Source organism: Myxocyprinus asiaticus, chromosome 28 (genome assembly GCF_019703515.2).
Source record: "Myxocyprinus asiaticus isolate MX2 ecotype Aquarium Trade chromosome 28, UBuf_Myxa_2, whole genome shotgun sequence".
NCBI lineage: Eukaryota > Metazoa > Chordata > Actinopteri > Cypriniformes > Catostomidae > Myxocyprinus > Myxocyprinus asiaticus.
This window is the reverse complement of record NC_059371.1, coordinates 9,363,833-9,378,334: the sequence shown is the minus strand read 5'-3', so window position 1 is coordinate 9,378,334 and position 14,502 is coordinate 9,363,833. Positions and strand designations below refer to the sequence as shown.

General features: G+C 38.6%; 1 protein-coding gene across 6 annotated transcripts in view; it reads right to left on the bottom strand.

Moving 5' to 3' along the window:
* Positions 1-14,502, bottom strand: part of LOC127419281 (myosin-binding protein H-like) — a 46,457-nt gene that overhangs the window by 9,441 nt on the left and 22,514 nt on the right. For 3 of the 6 annotated variants that reach the window (XM_051660564.1, XM_051660566.1, XM_051660567.1), the window contains 2 exons: positions 9,889-10,048; positions 5,658-5,827 (listed from right to left, as the gene is read on the bottom strand). The exons of 1 other annotated variant lie outside the window; for it this stretch is intronic. In XM_051660564.1, the coding sequence (XP_051516524.1) occupies positions 5,658-5,827; positions 9,889-10,048 (330 nt within the window). The remainder of the gene's footprint in view (positions 1-5,657; positions 5,828-9,888; positions 10,049-14,502) is intronic. 2 more of the 6 variants (XM_051660565.1, XM_051660569.1) reach the window with 2 other exon arrangements.

Sequence of the window (14,502 nt, the reverse complement as noted above, 5' to 3'; positions counted from 1 at the left end):
TATTGTGCCAGCACTTTAGGTGATCTGAGCTCCTCTTTGAGTTTACAAAAGCCCTGTCTCTGTGGTTCACCCCAGTACCACTCTTCTCTGTCCTAGAGTAGCTCTTTTTGGAGTGTAGTCATTGTTGCAAGCTAAGGGAGGAATTTTACCAAAAAATACCCAGGCCATACTATGGGATCAAAGTCCCGTCAAAAGTATTGCGGTCACGGATCCAAAAATAATACGCGTGAATCAAAAAATAGTAAGCGCAGATAAAAAAAATAATAAGCGCAAAAATAAATAAAAAGAGCAGATCAAATTAATAAGTGCAGATAAAAATAATTAGCGCAGATAAAAAATAAAAAATAAAAAAATAAAAATAAAAAAAGCATGAATCAAAAATATATAAACATTTAAAATATGCTACAAAAAATCAGAATTGCAAACAAAATCATGTTTTCCTTGGTTATATTACTGTTTTTTGTGCTGTCTGACAATTTTGCTCATATTTTTCTTTGCTTTTGTTTTAAGTTCTGCGCAGAACTTGGAAACAAAAGCAAAGAAAAATACAGCGTAGGCGTACAAAAAAATTAAAATATGAGCAAAATTGTCAGAGAGCACAAAAAAACAGTAATATAACCAAGGAAAACATGATTTTGTTTGCAATTCTGATGACTTTGCTTTAATTTTTCTGTTGTTTTTTTTGTTTGTTTTTTTTGCAGCATATTTTAAATGTGTTTATATATTTTTGATTCATGCTTGTTTTTTTGTTTTTTTGATCTGCACTAATTATTTTGATCTGTACTTATTATTTTGATCTGCGCTTTTTATTTATTTTTGCGCTTATTTTTTTATTTGCGCTTATTTATTTTGATTCACACTTATTATTTTGATTCATGCCTATTATTTTTGGATTCATGACCGCAATACTTATGACGGGATTTTGACATAAAATCCTTTTCCAGACCAGAGATTTTATGTCTGACAAAAAGCATTTCTGATTTGCTAAACTCACACTTCTTATGCGTGTGTGAGTCCCTCAGCTTGTAAATTATTGAGCACACGTTGTAGACGCTGGTCATGCTCTGCCTTGTCTTGTCCAAATTCTAGGATATCATCAGCATGACAGATCACTCCATCAAAGTCTTCCAACAACTGAGACATCCGTCTTGGAAGTGCTCTGGGGCCGACATAATTCCAAATAGGAGGCAACTGAAAAACATCTCTCAAATAGAGTGATAAATGTGGTGGAGGTTTTGATTGTGTGGGGAGCGGAATTTGCCAAAAGCCTGACCTGGCGTCCAGATTTGTGAACACTGTGGTATCTGAAAGCATTGTGAGAGATTGATTTACTGCTGTAAGGATGTGACATTCTGACCCAGTTGTTTAGTTAAGTGAGATCAACACATATTCAAATTATACAGTTTGGCTTGGGAAACACTCCCACACCAGCACACCATTCTCTAGGGCCTTAAACTTTTGATATGACTCCCATACTTTCCATTCTGTTCAACTACTCTTTGTCTTTATCTCTATGGGGTATTGGAACACGGCGGGGCGTTGTTTTTTCACTATCTTGTTTTGTCTCACTTGTTGTATTGGCTTTGCTGAAGTCAGATCTGAGTCCATTTGAAGATTTTCAGACACTCTTTTGTCTCTAATTCACATAGATTAAAGAGTTGACCTGGTTTTCCTCTGGTTTGGCGCTCAGTCCCGAAACCAGTCGGAAACGTTTAAATCACCTACTCCATCTGGGCCAGTCTGCAGTATTGGAGAAGTCAAAGGTTTTGGATGCACAACCTGTATCATTGAAACTGCCATTCTCTATGTCTTCGGCACCAAGGTAATCTTGCAAGCTAAAACACTAGCTAAATTTTGCACTATTCACTGGGAGATTTGCGCGTTTCCCCATTTTTGTTTACTAAGATTTTTCTATTTGAAACTCGCCATGCCTAAACCTCTTTAATTTTCAGGGGTCCAAGCACTGAAGGTGCAGGAATCCTATTGTATTTGTTCTGATTTTCTTATTATTTTTCTTATTATTATTAGGGGTCCAAGCACCGAAGGTGCAGGAACCCTATTGTATTTGTTCCGATTTTCTTATTATTTTTCGTATTAATATTAGGGGTCAAGCCCTGAAGGGGCGAAAGACCATTGTTTTCATTAGTTTTCTTCTTATTAGGGGTCAAGCGCCGAAAGGGCGAAAGACCCCTATTGTTTTTGTTAGTTTTCTTCTTATTCTTATTCTTCCGCTCAAGTCTATGGCAGCCCATACAGCCGCTTGCGGGAAAGTTATGAAATTTGGCACACAGAGGACAGTCTGATGTGTTACCACAGCAAATTTGGCATCTCTACCTCAAACCCTCTAGCACCACCAACTGCCCAAATTTGCACTCACGTTTATGTTAATAACTTTTGAACCATGTGTCCTAGAAACGAAATTCTGATTCCTTGGCTCAAGACGATTCGATTGCACCCTATGATGTCATTTTCTGTCATGAAAATTTTGAATTTTCTGAAAAACCTACTTTGAGGGATTGGGACAAAACTTGGTACGTGTCATCACCATTAGGCCCTCAGGTTACCTGCAACGTTTTGGCATACTGCACCCTACTGGTCACAAGATATGAAAAAAGCACCTTTTTGCTTATAACTTCTGAAAAGTTTGTCATAAAATCATCAAATTAGTCTCACTAGATTCAGTGGGGTATAGAGAGTCCCACGATATAAAAAATTCCTATTTTGGCCATATTGAATGTCGGCCATTTTGAATTTTCTGAAAAACCTACTTTTTCTAACTCCTCCTAGGTTGTTTGTCCGATTTGCAAGAAAATTGGCCTGCATCATCTAGAGGCAATCATGACAAAAAAATCAGAGACAGAATTTTCACAGAATTTTGATAAACCATACCGTTTTCGAATGGCGCTTCAATGAATTCGACAAAGAGCATGCCAAAATGGACATGAGGGTATATCTCCATAACGCTTTAGCATATTCATACAAAACTTATTATTTTTTATAGGCACCATGACTCGAGGGTGCCTGCTCAGTTTCGGAAAAGTGCCACCTAGTGGTCATGAGATATGAAAAAAGCACATATTTGCTTATAACTTCTAAACAGTTTATCATAAAATCATAAAATTTATTTCATTAGATTCAGTGGGGTATAGCGAGTCCAATGATATGAAAAATTCCTATATCAGCCATTTTGCATGTCGGCCATTTTGAATTTAGTCATAAAATGCTGTATTTTTCGAACGACTTGGTGTATCGTTACAAAACTTGGTATGTGTCTTTGGTGCCGTGATCTGAAAGGACTCAAAAAGTTTCGGGACAGCGCCACCTTGTGGTCAAATTTTATAATGCTATTTCTAAAAATGCGAATAGCTATTGACTCCTTTTGCCTACTGTCATGAGACTGGTCTTGATAAATTCCATGGTTCATGCAGAGCACAATGATACCAATTATGTCATGATCGAGCAAACTTCCTCTCCGCCATTTTCAAATGTTTTGAAAACCTACATTTTCGAACTCCTCCTAGGCTGTTTGTCCGATTTGCACAAAAATTGGCCTGCATCATCTAGAGGCACTCACGACAAAAAGTTATTCACAGAATTTTGATAAACCATGCCGTTTTCAAATGGCGCTTCAACAAATTCGCCAAAGAACGTGCAAAATTGAACTTGAGGCTGTATCTCCGCAATGCTTTGAGGGATTGGGACGAAACTTGGTATGTGTCATCACCATTAGGCCCTGAGGTTACCTGCAGCGTTTTGGCACTCTGACCCCTACTGGTCAGGAGATAGCAAAAATGGCTATTCTTGAATGCTTTCCTGCATGATAACCATCATGCCCAGATACTACCTGAGCAGTTTCAGAACAGCGCCACATACTGGACAAAAAATTCTAAGAACTAGCTATTTTTAGTTAGTTATTTTTTAAATAAATGGGTTTTTTATGATTGAAAGGTTACTAACTCCTCATACACTGTTCATCGGACTCTAACCAAAAAACATGTCACAAAGCTTCATTTGGTGCTCATGGTGCCGATAACTGGCTTGACCCCGGTATCGCTGCTTGCAGCTATATTTATTATTATTTTATTTTTTTCTGCCCTAAAAGTTTCTGGGTATCAGAGACCGTAAGTCGTAGAGATGCCAAATTTGGCAGGATGGTTCCAAATCCCCCCACTACTCAGGCATACAGACACACATCCCTCAGACACTAGGTGGCGCTATTGCGAACAAAACAAACAAAAATCATATTTTGGGCCATAAATCTTGAACCGTAAGGGCTAGAAGCAAAATTATTGATTACTGATTCCTTGTGTCATGCCTAAGAGTTTTATCCCCACCAGAATTTTTCTCTGCCCCTTTGTTTTCCCGCTATTTTGGATTGTTTGAAAAAAATTCAAAACGAACTCATCCTAGGCCATTTGCCCGATCGCAGTGCAGAATGATTCAGCATAGTCCCATTATGAAAAGTCATCAAAGGAATTTTGAAATTCTGATCTATCGTCAAACGGTACGCCAAAACGGTCGTAGTGGGCGTGTCCATTTTACTAAAATGGTTATAACTTTTGAATGGATTGAGATATTATCACCAAATTTGGTACACGTATGTATGGGCTCATTGTGAGGACACACAAAATATATTGCACACCTTTGCCTCTTGGTGGCGCTATAATAATTAAAAAAACTAAAAATGGCTCTAACTATGGAACCGTTTGTCCGATCGACTTGAAATTTTGCATGCACTGTCTTTGTCCAAGGTGCCATCAACATCTATGAGCACAGTCACATATCTTTAAAAACATGGCTGCCATCGACCAATCAGCTTTCAGCAGCTTTTATATAGGGTTAAATAAGGCCTTTTGGTATGCCTTTTTGTCTCTTGGCCCAAGAGGTCTGTGCAAAATTTGGCAAAAATTGGCCACACGGAGGCACTATTGCATTTTCCATGCATGTAAATTGTTGTATATACCACTGTGTTTAAAAAAGAAACACGTTATTCAAAGCATGCTGTAAACCTCCTCATTCTTAACAACTCTGCCTTAAGCACCATTGGTTTGAAACAAAACTTTCAATAAATACTTGAGATTATTTTAAAATATTACTTTTTTGATTGAAAAGTTATCAAAGGAATTGTAAAATTGCAATTTATCGTCAAACGGTATGCCAAAACGTTCATAATGGGTGTGGCCACTTTTACTAAAATGGTTATAACTCTTGAACAGATTGAGATATTATCACCAAATTTGGTACACTTATGTATGAGGTCATTCTGAGGACAACCACAAATATTGCGCACCTCTGCCGCTTGGTGGCGCTATAATGGTTAAAAACAAAAATGGCTCAAACTATGGTCCGATCGACCCCTCACCAAATATACAACCTCTTTGTTAGGCATTATGGGAATTTTACTGTCTGCCTAACTGTACATGCATTGTGCACACATCTGTTAATCATTTTGATTTAAAACAAAATGGAGAAAAAACAGTCATGTAAACACAGTGTTCTTGCATTGTCTTGTTTTTAGAATGAGCTGAATTTTATGTTATCAGCATATTTTTGTTCATTAAACACACTCATGCTAATTAGCATTAGCTAGCAATACCAGTCCTAAGCATTAATAGAGAGCACTCCACCCAAGTAGGTAAAACACAGTTCATTCATACCTTTGGACTGCCCCGGACTGCACACAGTAGTTTAGTGGTGTACCCCACAGTGGCAGCTCTGTCGCTGAGAGCTGCTGTAAACTTGGGAGCCTCACTGAAATCGTGCTCCTTGTACTCTGGTGGTTTGTAGACAATACCTACAGGACAGGAGACACCAACCTCAGCCGAGACTGACAATTGTTCGGAGGGTATAACTGTTATATATTTCTGTATATTCTTTCTACTAGAAAAAGTGCAATACTTCCAACTTGGAGTCTCCTGGAGAAATCCACAACTCAGATTTCACTGAGATGCCAATGCATGTTATCATGCAAATATGTCAGCACTAAGTAAGATTTACAAAGTTATTGATAAACATTACATTTTCTGTAAATAAAAAGCATCTCTGAGTCAAAGTTCCTCCATTACTAATAAAACTTGTTTAGCAAATGTTTGCAGAGAACATTGTGTAAAAAAAAAAAAAAAAGGAAATTCTCTTTTGATAATCACACACCTGTTGAACAAATGCTAGCATTGCAGCATTTTTTATCAATTCAAGTTGCTAGGAGACATATCTGTTGACAATCGGGCATGTGCTAAGCTGTGCAGCAGTTTTCTTTTCTAATGCGTCATCTTCTGAGTATCTGGCAATGGAATGCCATTATTGTCAGAGATCGGAGATATCAATCTGGAATATCTCACATCCGATTTTGAATGGAACACATCATTATTCAACTTAGGGCTCAACAGTATAGGGATTTTTCTTTTTCTTCTAGCCAAATCAGGCCAGTAGTTCAGATTTGTAATTGTCCTTACGTTATTTTACTGGCCCCACAACAAACAAATAAATAAATAAATAAATAAATAAATACAAAATATATACATCAATTTTGTTTTTAGCAACATAATTGTATGTGTCTGACATTTGTTTATTGACATTTTTCATTAAACACTGTTAAATATCAGCATTAAAAGTTTTCTTTTAAAAAGTATTTTTTAATAATTTAAGTTTCTTGCCATTTAAATTAAAACAATGAATTTATCATTTTCAACAGCTTGTATATTAATGCTATTATGAGACTATTCTTGCAATTTAGACAAAACCTAATTTACACTAGTCAGCTAGATAACCTTACCTTGGTCACATCAAAACATCATTAAATCATCAGCAAAATTTGGGGAAAAATGTTCACAGATAACCAAATGTTTAAGTTTGCAAGGTGTAAAAAAAAAAAATCATGTACATGGTCAACAAACGTAAGACTTATTGACTATGCTCAGACTGTCAGTCCAAATCTGATTTTTGTGCATTTCTGATTGGAATCCAATCATACTGTATTTAGCAAGTCTGAATGGCAACCGCCCCCCCCCCCCCAACCCCCCCAAAAAAACAACACTTTAAATAAGATTTTTTACAAATCCATTTCAAGCTACATTCATATGTGGTTTGAAATCCTATTCAAATCACATTTCTGGAAATCTGTTTCAATCTGACTATGATCAGATCTCAAGTGGCTTTTTGCCACGTCACTTATTCATGCTACATAAAGACACGTTATACGTCACACATTGTTGCAGGAAACATGCTGGCAGTGGTGGCGGAGTGTAGGTCTAGCTAAGAATATTATTAATTTAATCTTCCCACGTGCATTTTGAAGTTCGACAGCCACATCATTTCATCAAAGGTAGCTACCACGTGAGTCCACCAGTCACTGCTAGTCTGTCTTGACCACACACCGCTTTGAACTATGATGCCGGCGGAGACAGCAGCACAAAATAAAGTGGTGCATGCCAGCCTCCTCCATCTCTGCCGCTGCCTCATAAGGTGTATTCCAGCGCCGCAGCAACACATTGCCATGTTGTAAGCTAAAATCTCTATTCCATCCCCCTCCATGTTTTTTTTTATTATTTTTTTTATTTACGCTAAGTCAATTCTATAGCAACCAATGCAGATATGATAGAAAATGAAGATAGCCACGGGACAAACAAATCGGATCTGATCAGTTGCGAAACACAGTGCAGACGACAATCATGAAGATCGACAATCGGATACACAAAACATCGCTACACTGGCCAGATTTGGCAATTGACAGTTCAGGCAACGGGCCTGAAACTCCCTCACACTGGTCAAAGGCCATCGGCAATCCTTATTGTTGAGCTCTCTTTACAGTCACATTCAGCAAAGTTCTTAATTTTGTGCTTACAGAATGCTTTTGCAATCACAGCACAGTATGGGAGGTTACAACAGGCTGGAAGTGAAGAAACTTAAGTGTTAAAGCCACACCCAGTTCAATGTGAAACACTTCTAGGTGTAACAGTTAACTGATCCTTGAACTTCATTTAAATGTGGAGGGTCGACTGACACATCTTGCCAAATTATTGTCACTTTGCTGTCGCGCCACCCCTTCAGCATAATCCATGATATCCAGATCCTGTGTACCTCTGATGTGAGGAACGAGAACCGTCATTAGCACTCAAGACAGAGCCAAGTCTTATCTGTTCACAAGGAGGGAACATTTAGTACTTGCTGTCAGTGTGTAGTGCCAACAAAAGGGATTCACGTGTTTTACATGCTTTCACCAAAATGATGTATTTGTTTACTGAGAAGCACTTTTTTCAGTTAGCAAACTACTAAAAAGTGACCAGGTCCAACAAAATGTATTTTGTGCATGTGGAATATTTTGGATAAAATTAAATCATTCTCTTTCACTAGCACAGCTCTCCTGAATCAATCCATTTTATAATTTATCCATTGTGCTAATGAAGGAGCCAACTCATCCATCCTAGTTGAGAATTTAATTCATGCGAAAAATCGGAATACAGCAAAAACAATTTGCAATGTCGCATTTCCATTCCATGTGTGCAAGAGAACAACATTGTCAATTCCGGGGAAACTGTAGCCACTGTGACACTTTTATTACATTTTATAAAATACTTAAGGTGTAGAGCGCAGAAAAACACTCTGAAGAACTTCATGTTTGCTAACATGGCAGAATTAATCGCTTATTTGTGTGTGTTCCTTCATCATTATGACTTTGCCTTGCATAACTGTAAGATATTTTTCTTTATGTACTGTATCTGATGAACCAAAAGTGGAAATAAACCTGCACTTCCACACAGTTCAAGATTGTGTTCGACTTATGGGTAACACTATACAATACAGTTCTATTTCTTAACATTTGTTAATGCATTAGATACCACGAACTGATGATGATGATGAGTAATGTTTTTTTACAGCATTTATTAATGTTGGCTAATGGTAATTTATGAAAATACAGTTAAGTTCATATTAGTTCAAAATACATTAATGTTAATGTATACAACAACTTTTAAAGTTAAAAATGTATTAGTATATGTTGAAATTAACATTAACCAAGATTAATAAGTGCTGAAAAATTATTGTCAATTATTAGTTCTTGTTAACTAATGTAGTTAACAACTGTTGACAAATACAACCTTATTGTAAAGTGTTACCAATGTGGTCTGCAAAATCTATGTAGGCCTTGGCTTCAGCATTTCATAATGACCAGAGCAACAATTGAGATGCTATGATGATTGGATTAGTCCTTAGTCCAGTTATTAAGGAATAATTCATTCACATGACTTGTTTAGGCAACTGTTTTTGATATGCATCTGTGAGCACTGAGATAATTAATAATGAGTTTTGCATTATTAATGTATGTTCACGTCATGACGGAATTACCGTAATTAAAAATATTATAAAATATAGCAACTCGGAGGTTCTACTTAGAGCTATTCATGTCCTCTGGAATTTATTAGTTTCTATGGCAAAACTCATAATAGCTATTTTGTTGATAACAGCAAAATATTTATAATTGATCAAATACGGTAATTCCGACATGACGTGAAATTACCATTACTGTTGTAAATAAGCAGTTCAATCCTATATTAATGTGCCAATATGCTACAGGTTTGTTGCTTGGCAATCGTAAAGACTACAGTTGTGTTTATTAACTTTATTACTTGAGGTATAATGTGTTTGTTGTGATTGTAATTATTAATACATGTAATTAGGTTATCATCTTTGGTGTCTTTTATCCATTTTATAAAAGCAATATGCCACACAAAGCTTTGTGTTACACTCATTTTACCAAGATTATGCCATTTAACACATAGCCTCTTGCTTTAATTTACTTTTGTTCAGAGACCAAGCTGACTTCACCTGAAGCCTGAAGTGATTTAGAGTTAAAACTGGAAAAAAAATAAATAAATAAATGGGATGTGACCTCACCTGTTTTCTGAATATGAGCAACTTCTTTTGTTACAGCAGCAGCCTCACTGATCCCAACCTTGTTTTCAGCAAAAGCTCTGAAGGCGTACGAATTTCCCATAATAAGATCAGAGACAGTAGCGTTTAACCTGTGATAGTGTTCCAGAACTGTGAACCATTCCTGCCAAACACAACGATACTATAACTGTAATATAGACCGTTTCATAATTTACAGTCTTTACTTTCTCAATGCTTGCATATAAATATGTGGAGTGGCTGTCAGGATGGTGATAAAGAAAGAAACATTTGATGTGCAAATATTTTTAGTTACAGGATTGTATGAACAGGGAGAAAATTTCATAGCTGCGATAATAAAAAAATAAAAAATTAAAAAGTACCATAAGTGTAGCTCATATGATTAATGCACCAAATTTCAAGTCTTCTGAAGCCATACAAAAGCTCTGACTGGAGAACAAAGTGAAGGTTAAATTGCTATTCATTAAAAATCTCATTCGTGTGTATATTCACCCTTGCCACCTTATGACTTGTTGTGCCAGTTTGACTTTAGTGACATGAAGCACAATTGCTTCTCCCATGTCTTGTGACCAATCGTAACGCAATTGTGAAAAGGGTAGTTTACACAAAAATGTAGTTACAATTAAATGACAATAAATGTAATTTAAGTAGACCATGCGACTTGTGCGTCATATTGCAAGCCTTCTAAAGGCATCCGATTTTGGTGAGAAACAACCCGAAATTAAAGTTAACACTGGCATTTATCAGCAAAAATCTCATGATTTCGGGTTGTTTCTCATCAAAACCTACCGTTTACTTTCTGAAGACTTCATCAAATGTGATGAACAAATCACAGAGACTAAAAGTTCTCCTTTAGTGTTTTGAAGAATAAAGAAAATCTTTTGGTTGTGGAACATCATGAGGTAGTGTAAATTATGACAGAATTTTCATTTTTGGGTGAACTATTATTTGAAGTTTGAATATGATGTTTTGGGGCACATGGATAAAATCAGTAGATTTACGTTTCTTATTTAGAGTGTGTTGAATGACAGATTAATATGTACTGCTCAATCAGGAAAAGAAAAAAATACTTCCCTGGTGGGTTTCACCCAATAAACAAATCATAAACAAACCGATAAACATTAAAGCTGTCAAATATTGAAGAGAAGTAGTTGTGGCTTTGGGATAGTGTGCCTTTGGATGAAGTGTTTTTAATGTACTTCATGTATTCACCATCTTGTTTTCACATCAAGCTGGCTGTTTAGTAATATGATTCCACATCATGATAGTCTCTGAGTTACGAGCTGTCACCATCAAACTCTCTTTATCTATCTGTCAGCACTTGCGGCTTCTCTGGCCCACGACTCAAACACCCAGATACAAGCTTATAGATAGACGAGTGAGATGTCCATATACAGACTCTCATAACTCTTGGTTTAGATTTACAGGCTTGGCAGTTGGCTAAATTAAGCCTCAGTATGACTGCATTTATCCCACTTGAAAAAGAAAAACAAAAACTCAAGGGCCTTGCTCGCCATAATGTACACTGCTCCAGCTGATAGCTATAACTGTGTTAAATATTAAGTTGTCTTAGACTGTTGGAGGAATAAGCAGTGATGGAAATGGCCAAGATTCATTTGGGAAAACCCTAGTGATTCAAACAACCCTCTCTCTCCCTCATTAGTTGTTGCTCCCAAATGTCTCTAGTCATTTGCATGAAATTAAACTTTTCTCAGCTTTGTCATAAAAATAAATGACATCCTATCGCTGTGTGTTGCTGTCAGGGGAATGTGTACATAAACCAACAATACAAAAAATCATGCAGACTGTGTTGTACTAGTCATCATATATAAATCACTTTGATACTGTGGTTAAATGCTTCTGCAAAAAATTTAGTAATTTCATTATATATATATATATATAAAATGAAATTACTTTCTCCAGAGGGGCACCTCAGCCACCTCAGGAGGGTAAAAGGGCAGTGGAATGCCATCCACCTTTGGAATTCACTCCCCTCACTTCCATTGCTGTATATAAGGGAGATTCTTAAGAAACTTGTCAAGAAAATGTCCTGGTCATATTTAACCCCAAATCAATCCAAAAAAAATTTGAAATTGCATTTTACATAAAGAAAATGAAGCCTATATTTAGGACCATTAGGATATTTTCTGCATTGTGACATTATTTTCAGGACACTTAAGCACATTTTACCGGCTAATTCTCATTATCGTAATGCATCTGGATGTTTAACTTGAACTTTTCACACGGTTTTCAATTACGATTTTTATTTTGAGAAAAAAACTGTATTTTTCTTTTACTGTATTACATAAAAAATACACTGTTGGACAATGACTTTTTAAATTAAAACATGCAAAACTGAAAGGTGTACCAAGTTGCAGGGGCGGATCTAGAAAATAATTTATGGGGTGGCAAGGGGGCAGCATGAGGACTGTGAGGGGTGGCAACACTAAATTAAGCACCCAAGCTTAGTCCTTCTGGATTAATGTACCAAGCTTCATTGCAACAAGTACTAGGCTGGTTTATTTAAGTCACTTTTAAATTACAAATGCCCATGAATTTGAGACACAGTTGAATTTACACAGAGAGACCACAAAGTGGTTTTGCTAACATTAAAATAATTTTCATGCATTTTTTGCTTTCTTACATAACATTAAAAATAAATAAGATATTATAAATTTCCAGAGTGGAAGAACCCGATATTGGTAAGCTTCGCCCCCGAAAGCAAACCTCAGGAACTTCCTGTGTTGTGGCAGTATTTCTATATGAAAGTATGCGTCCATGAGATTGATCATGACTAACCAATCGCGATGTTGAATTTGTGACACGATCATCTTGACAGTTAGCATCTTGAACTTGAGTGCCTTGACTGAGCGGTTCAAGCCTCAAAGATCTAAAATCGGATGCAATCCCCCATCCTTCATGGGAACCAGGAAGTATCTGCTGTAGTAACCTGACTCTCTCTCTGGAAGGGGAACATGTTCTGAAACACCAGAGGCGGTGGGGATGGAGAGGTTTCATGGGGGTGTCAGGAAGGAGCGGGTAGATGTTTTGCGTGCCCCGTCCCGAGGGGAGCTACCCCCACAATGCTGAGTGCGAGACCGCCAGGACTACTTCTTTTTGGAAATAATGGTCCTGAGGTCTTGCTTTGGAGGCTGCTGAGGGTGACGAGCCGGTCCCCAATCTTTACAAGGGGGAGCGCGACTCGCCACACTTTGTTTTTGAGCCTCCCTTCTAGAAGGACCGGGGTGAGGCTGGGTGGCTGGTAGCCCCTCCCCCGAATGTGGCGAGGAAGGAATTGCACAAAGGCTTCCTCGTGTTTTTTCACCTCCCGAAACCTGGTGACGACTGTATTCACTGAATCGCCAAACAGGCCAGAAGGTGAGACCGGGGCATCAAGTAGGAATACTCTGTCCTTATCCTTGATGCCCGTGAGGTTTAGCCACAGATGCCGCTCCGTGCTGACCAAAGCAGCCATTAGCACGAGCCGTCTGCTTGGTTGCACAGAGAGATAAATCTGTGGCTCGACAAAGCTCTGAGAATGCTTCCTCATCGATTGTACTACCCGCATTCAGGTCCTTCAACAGATAAGCCTGGTATGCCTGTAACACCGCCATGGTGTGTAGCGCAGCACCAGCCTGACCTGCTGCTTGATAAGCTTTCCCCACAAGCTTTGTGGGGAGAGTTGGTCTTTTTAATGATGATGTTTAACGATGACCAGGCGAGAGATATCCCGCGAGCGTCTCTTCTACCTGTGGCATCATTGTATACCCCCATGCCTTAACACCCATGAATGTCGACGTCGAAGGCACAAAGATCAAAGGAAGTATAAGGTTTCCCCCATGAACGAGTTAACTCGTTATGGAGATCTTCAAAGAAGAGGAGAGACTGATTTTGTGTTCCCTTCCCCTGGCCACCAGACAGAAATCTGTCTTCTAGTTTTGATCGTTTGGGGGTCTCTTGTTCACGTGGCCAGTCTAGCTGTAATCTGGCCACCGCACGAGTAACCACCTCGAGTAATTCCTCAACTGCTTTGTCATCACATGAGGAACATTCAGAGGTAGGCAACTCAATGTCCTCAGACCCAAGAGATTCATCGTCCCCCTCATGAACCGAAGAGGCGCCGGGGCGATCTTTGAGATCACGCGAGGGACAAACCCGTCTCTCGCGCCTCAGCCAGATCCATATGCGAGCCCCACAATGGAATGGTGGGTGCTGGCTCTTGGAAGTAAGCGAGACGAGCACACAGCATCTTCACTAAGAACCCACGGAGGTCGTCGAAGGAACCCACGCACCTGGAGCTGGTAAGAAGACCACTCCATCCCCCGGTGGAGGGCCGAGCGGAAAATCTTTTGTTGCCTTTTTGTTTGATTTCGCCGCATGCCCAAGTGGCTGTGGTACCCAACAGTTCAGCAAAAGAGCGGTTTCCTTCCTCCCTGGGTCACATACCCGGTGTGCACGGTCGTCATCACGACTACCCCCTTGCGCGGAACTTGGATGCATGGCTTGCACTTTCCAATCCGTCGCGATGGCTGATCCGGACCGTCCGACTCGGCTACGCGATTCAGTTCGCCAGGCGCCCGCCCAGGTTCAGCGGTATTC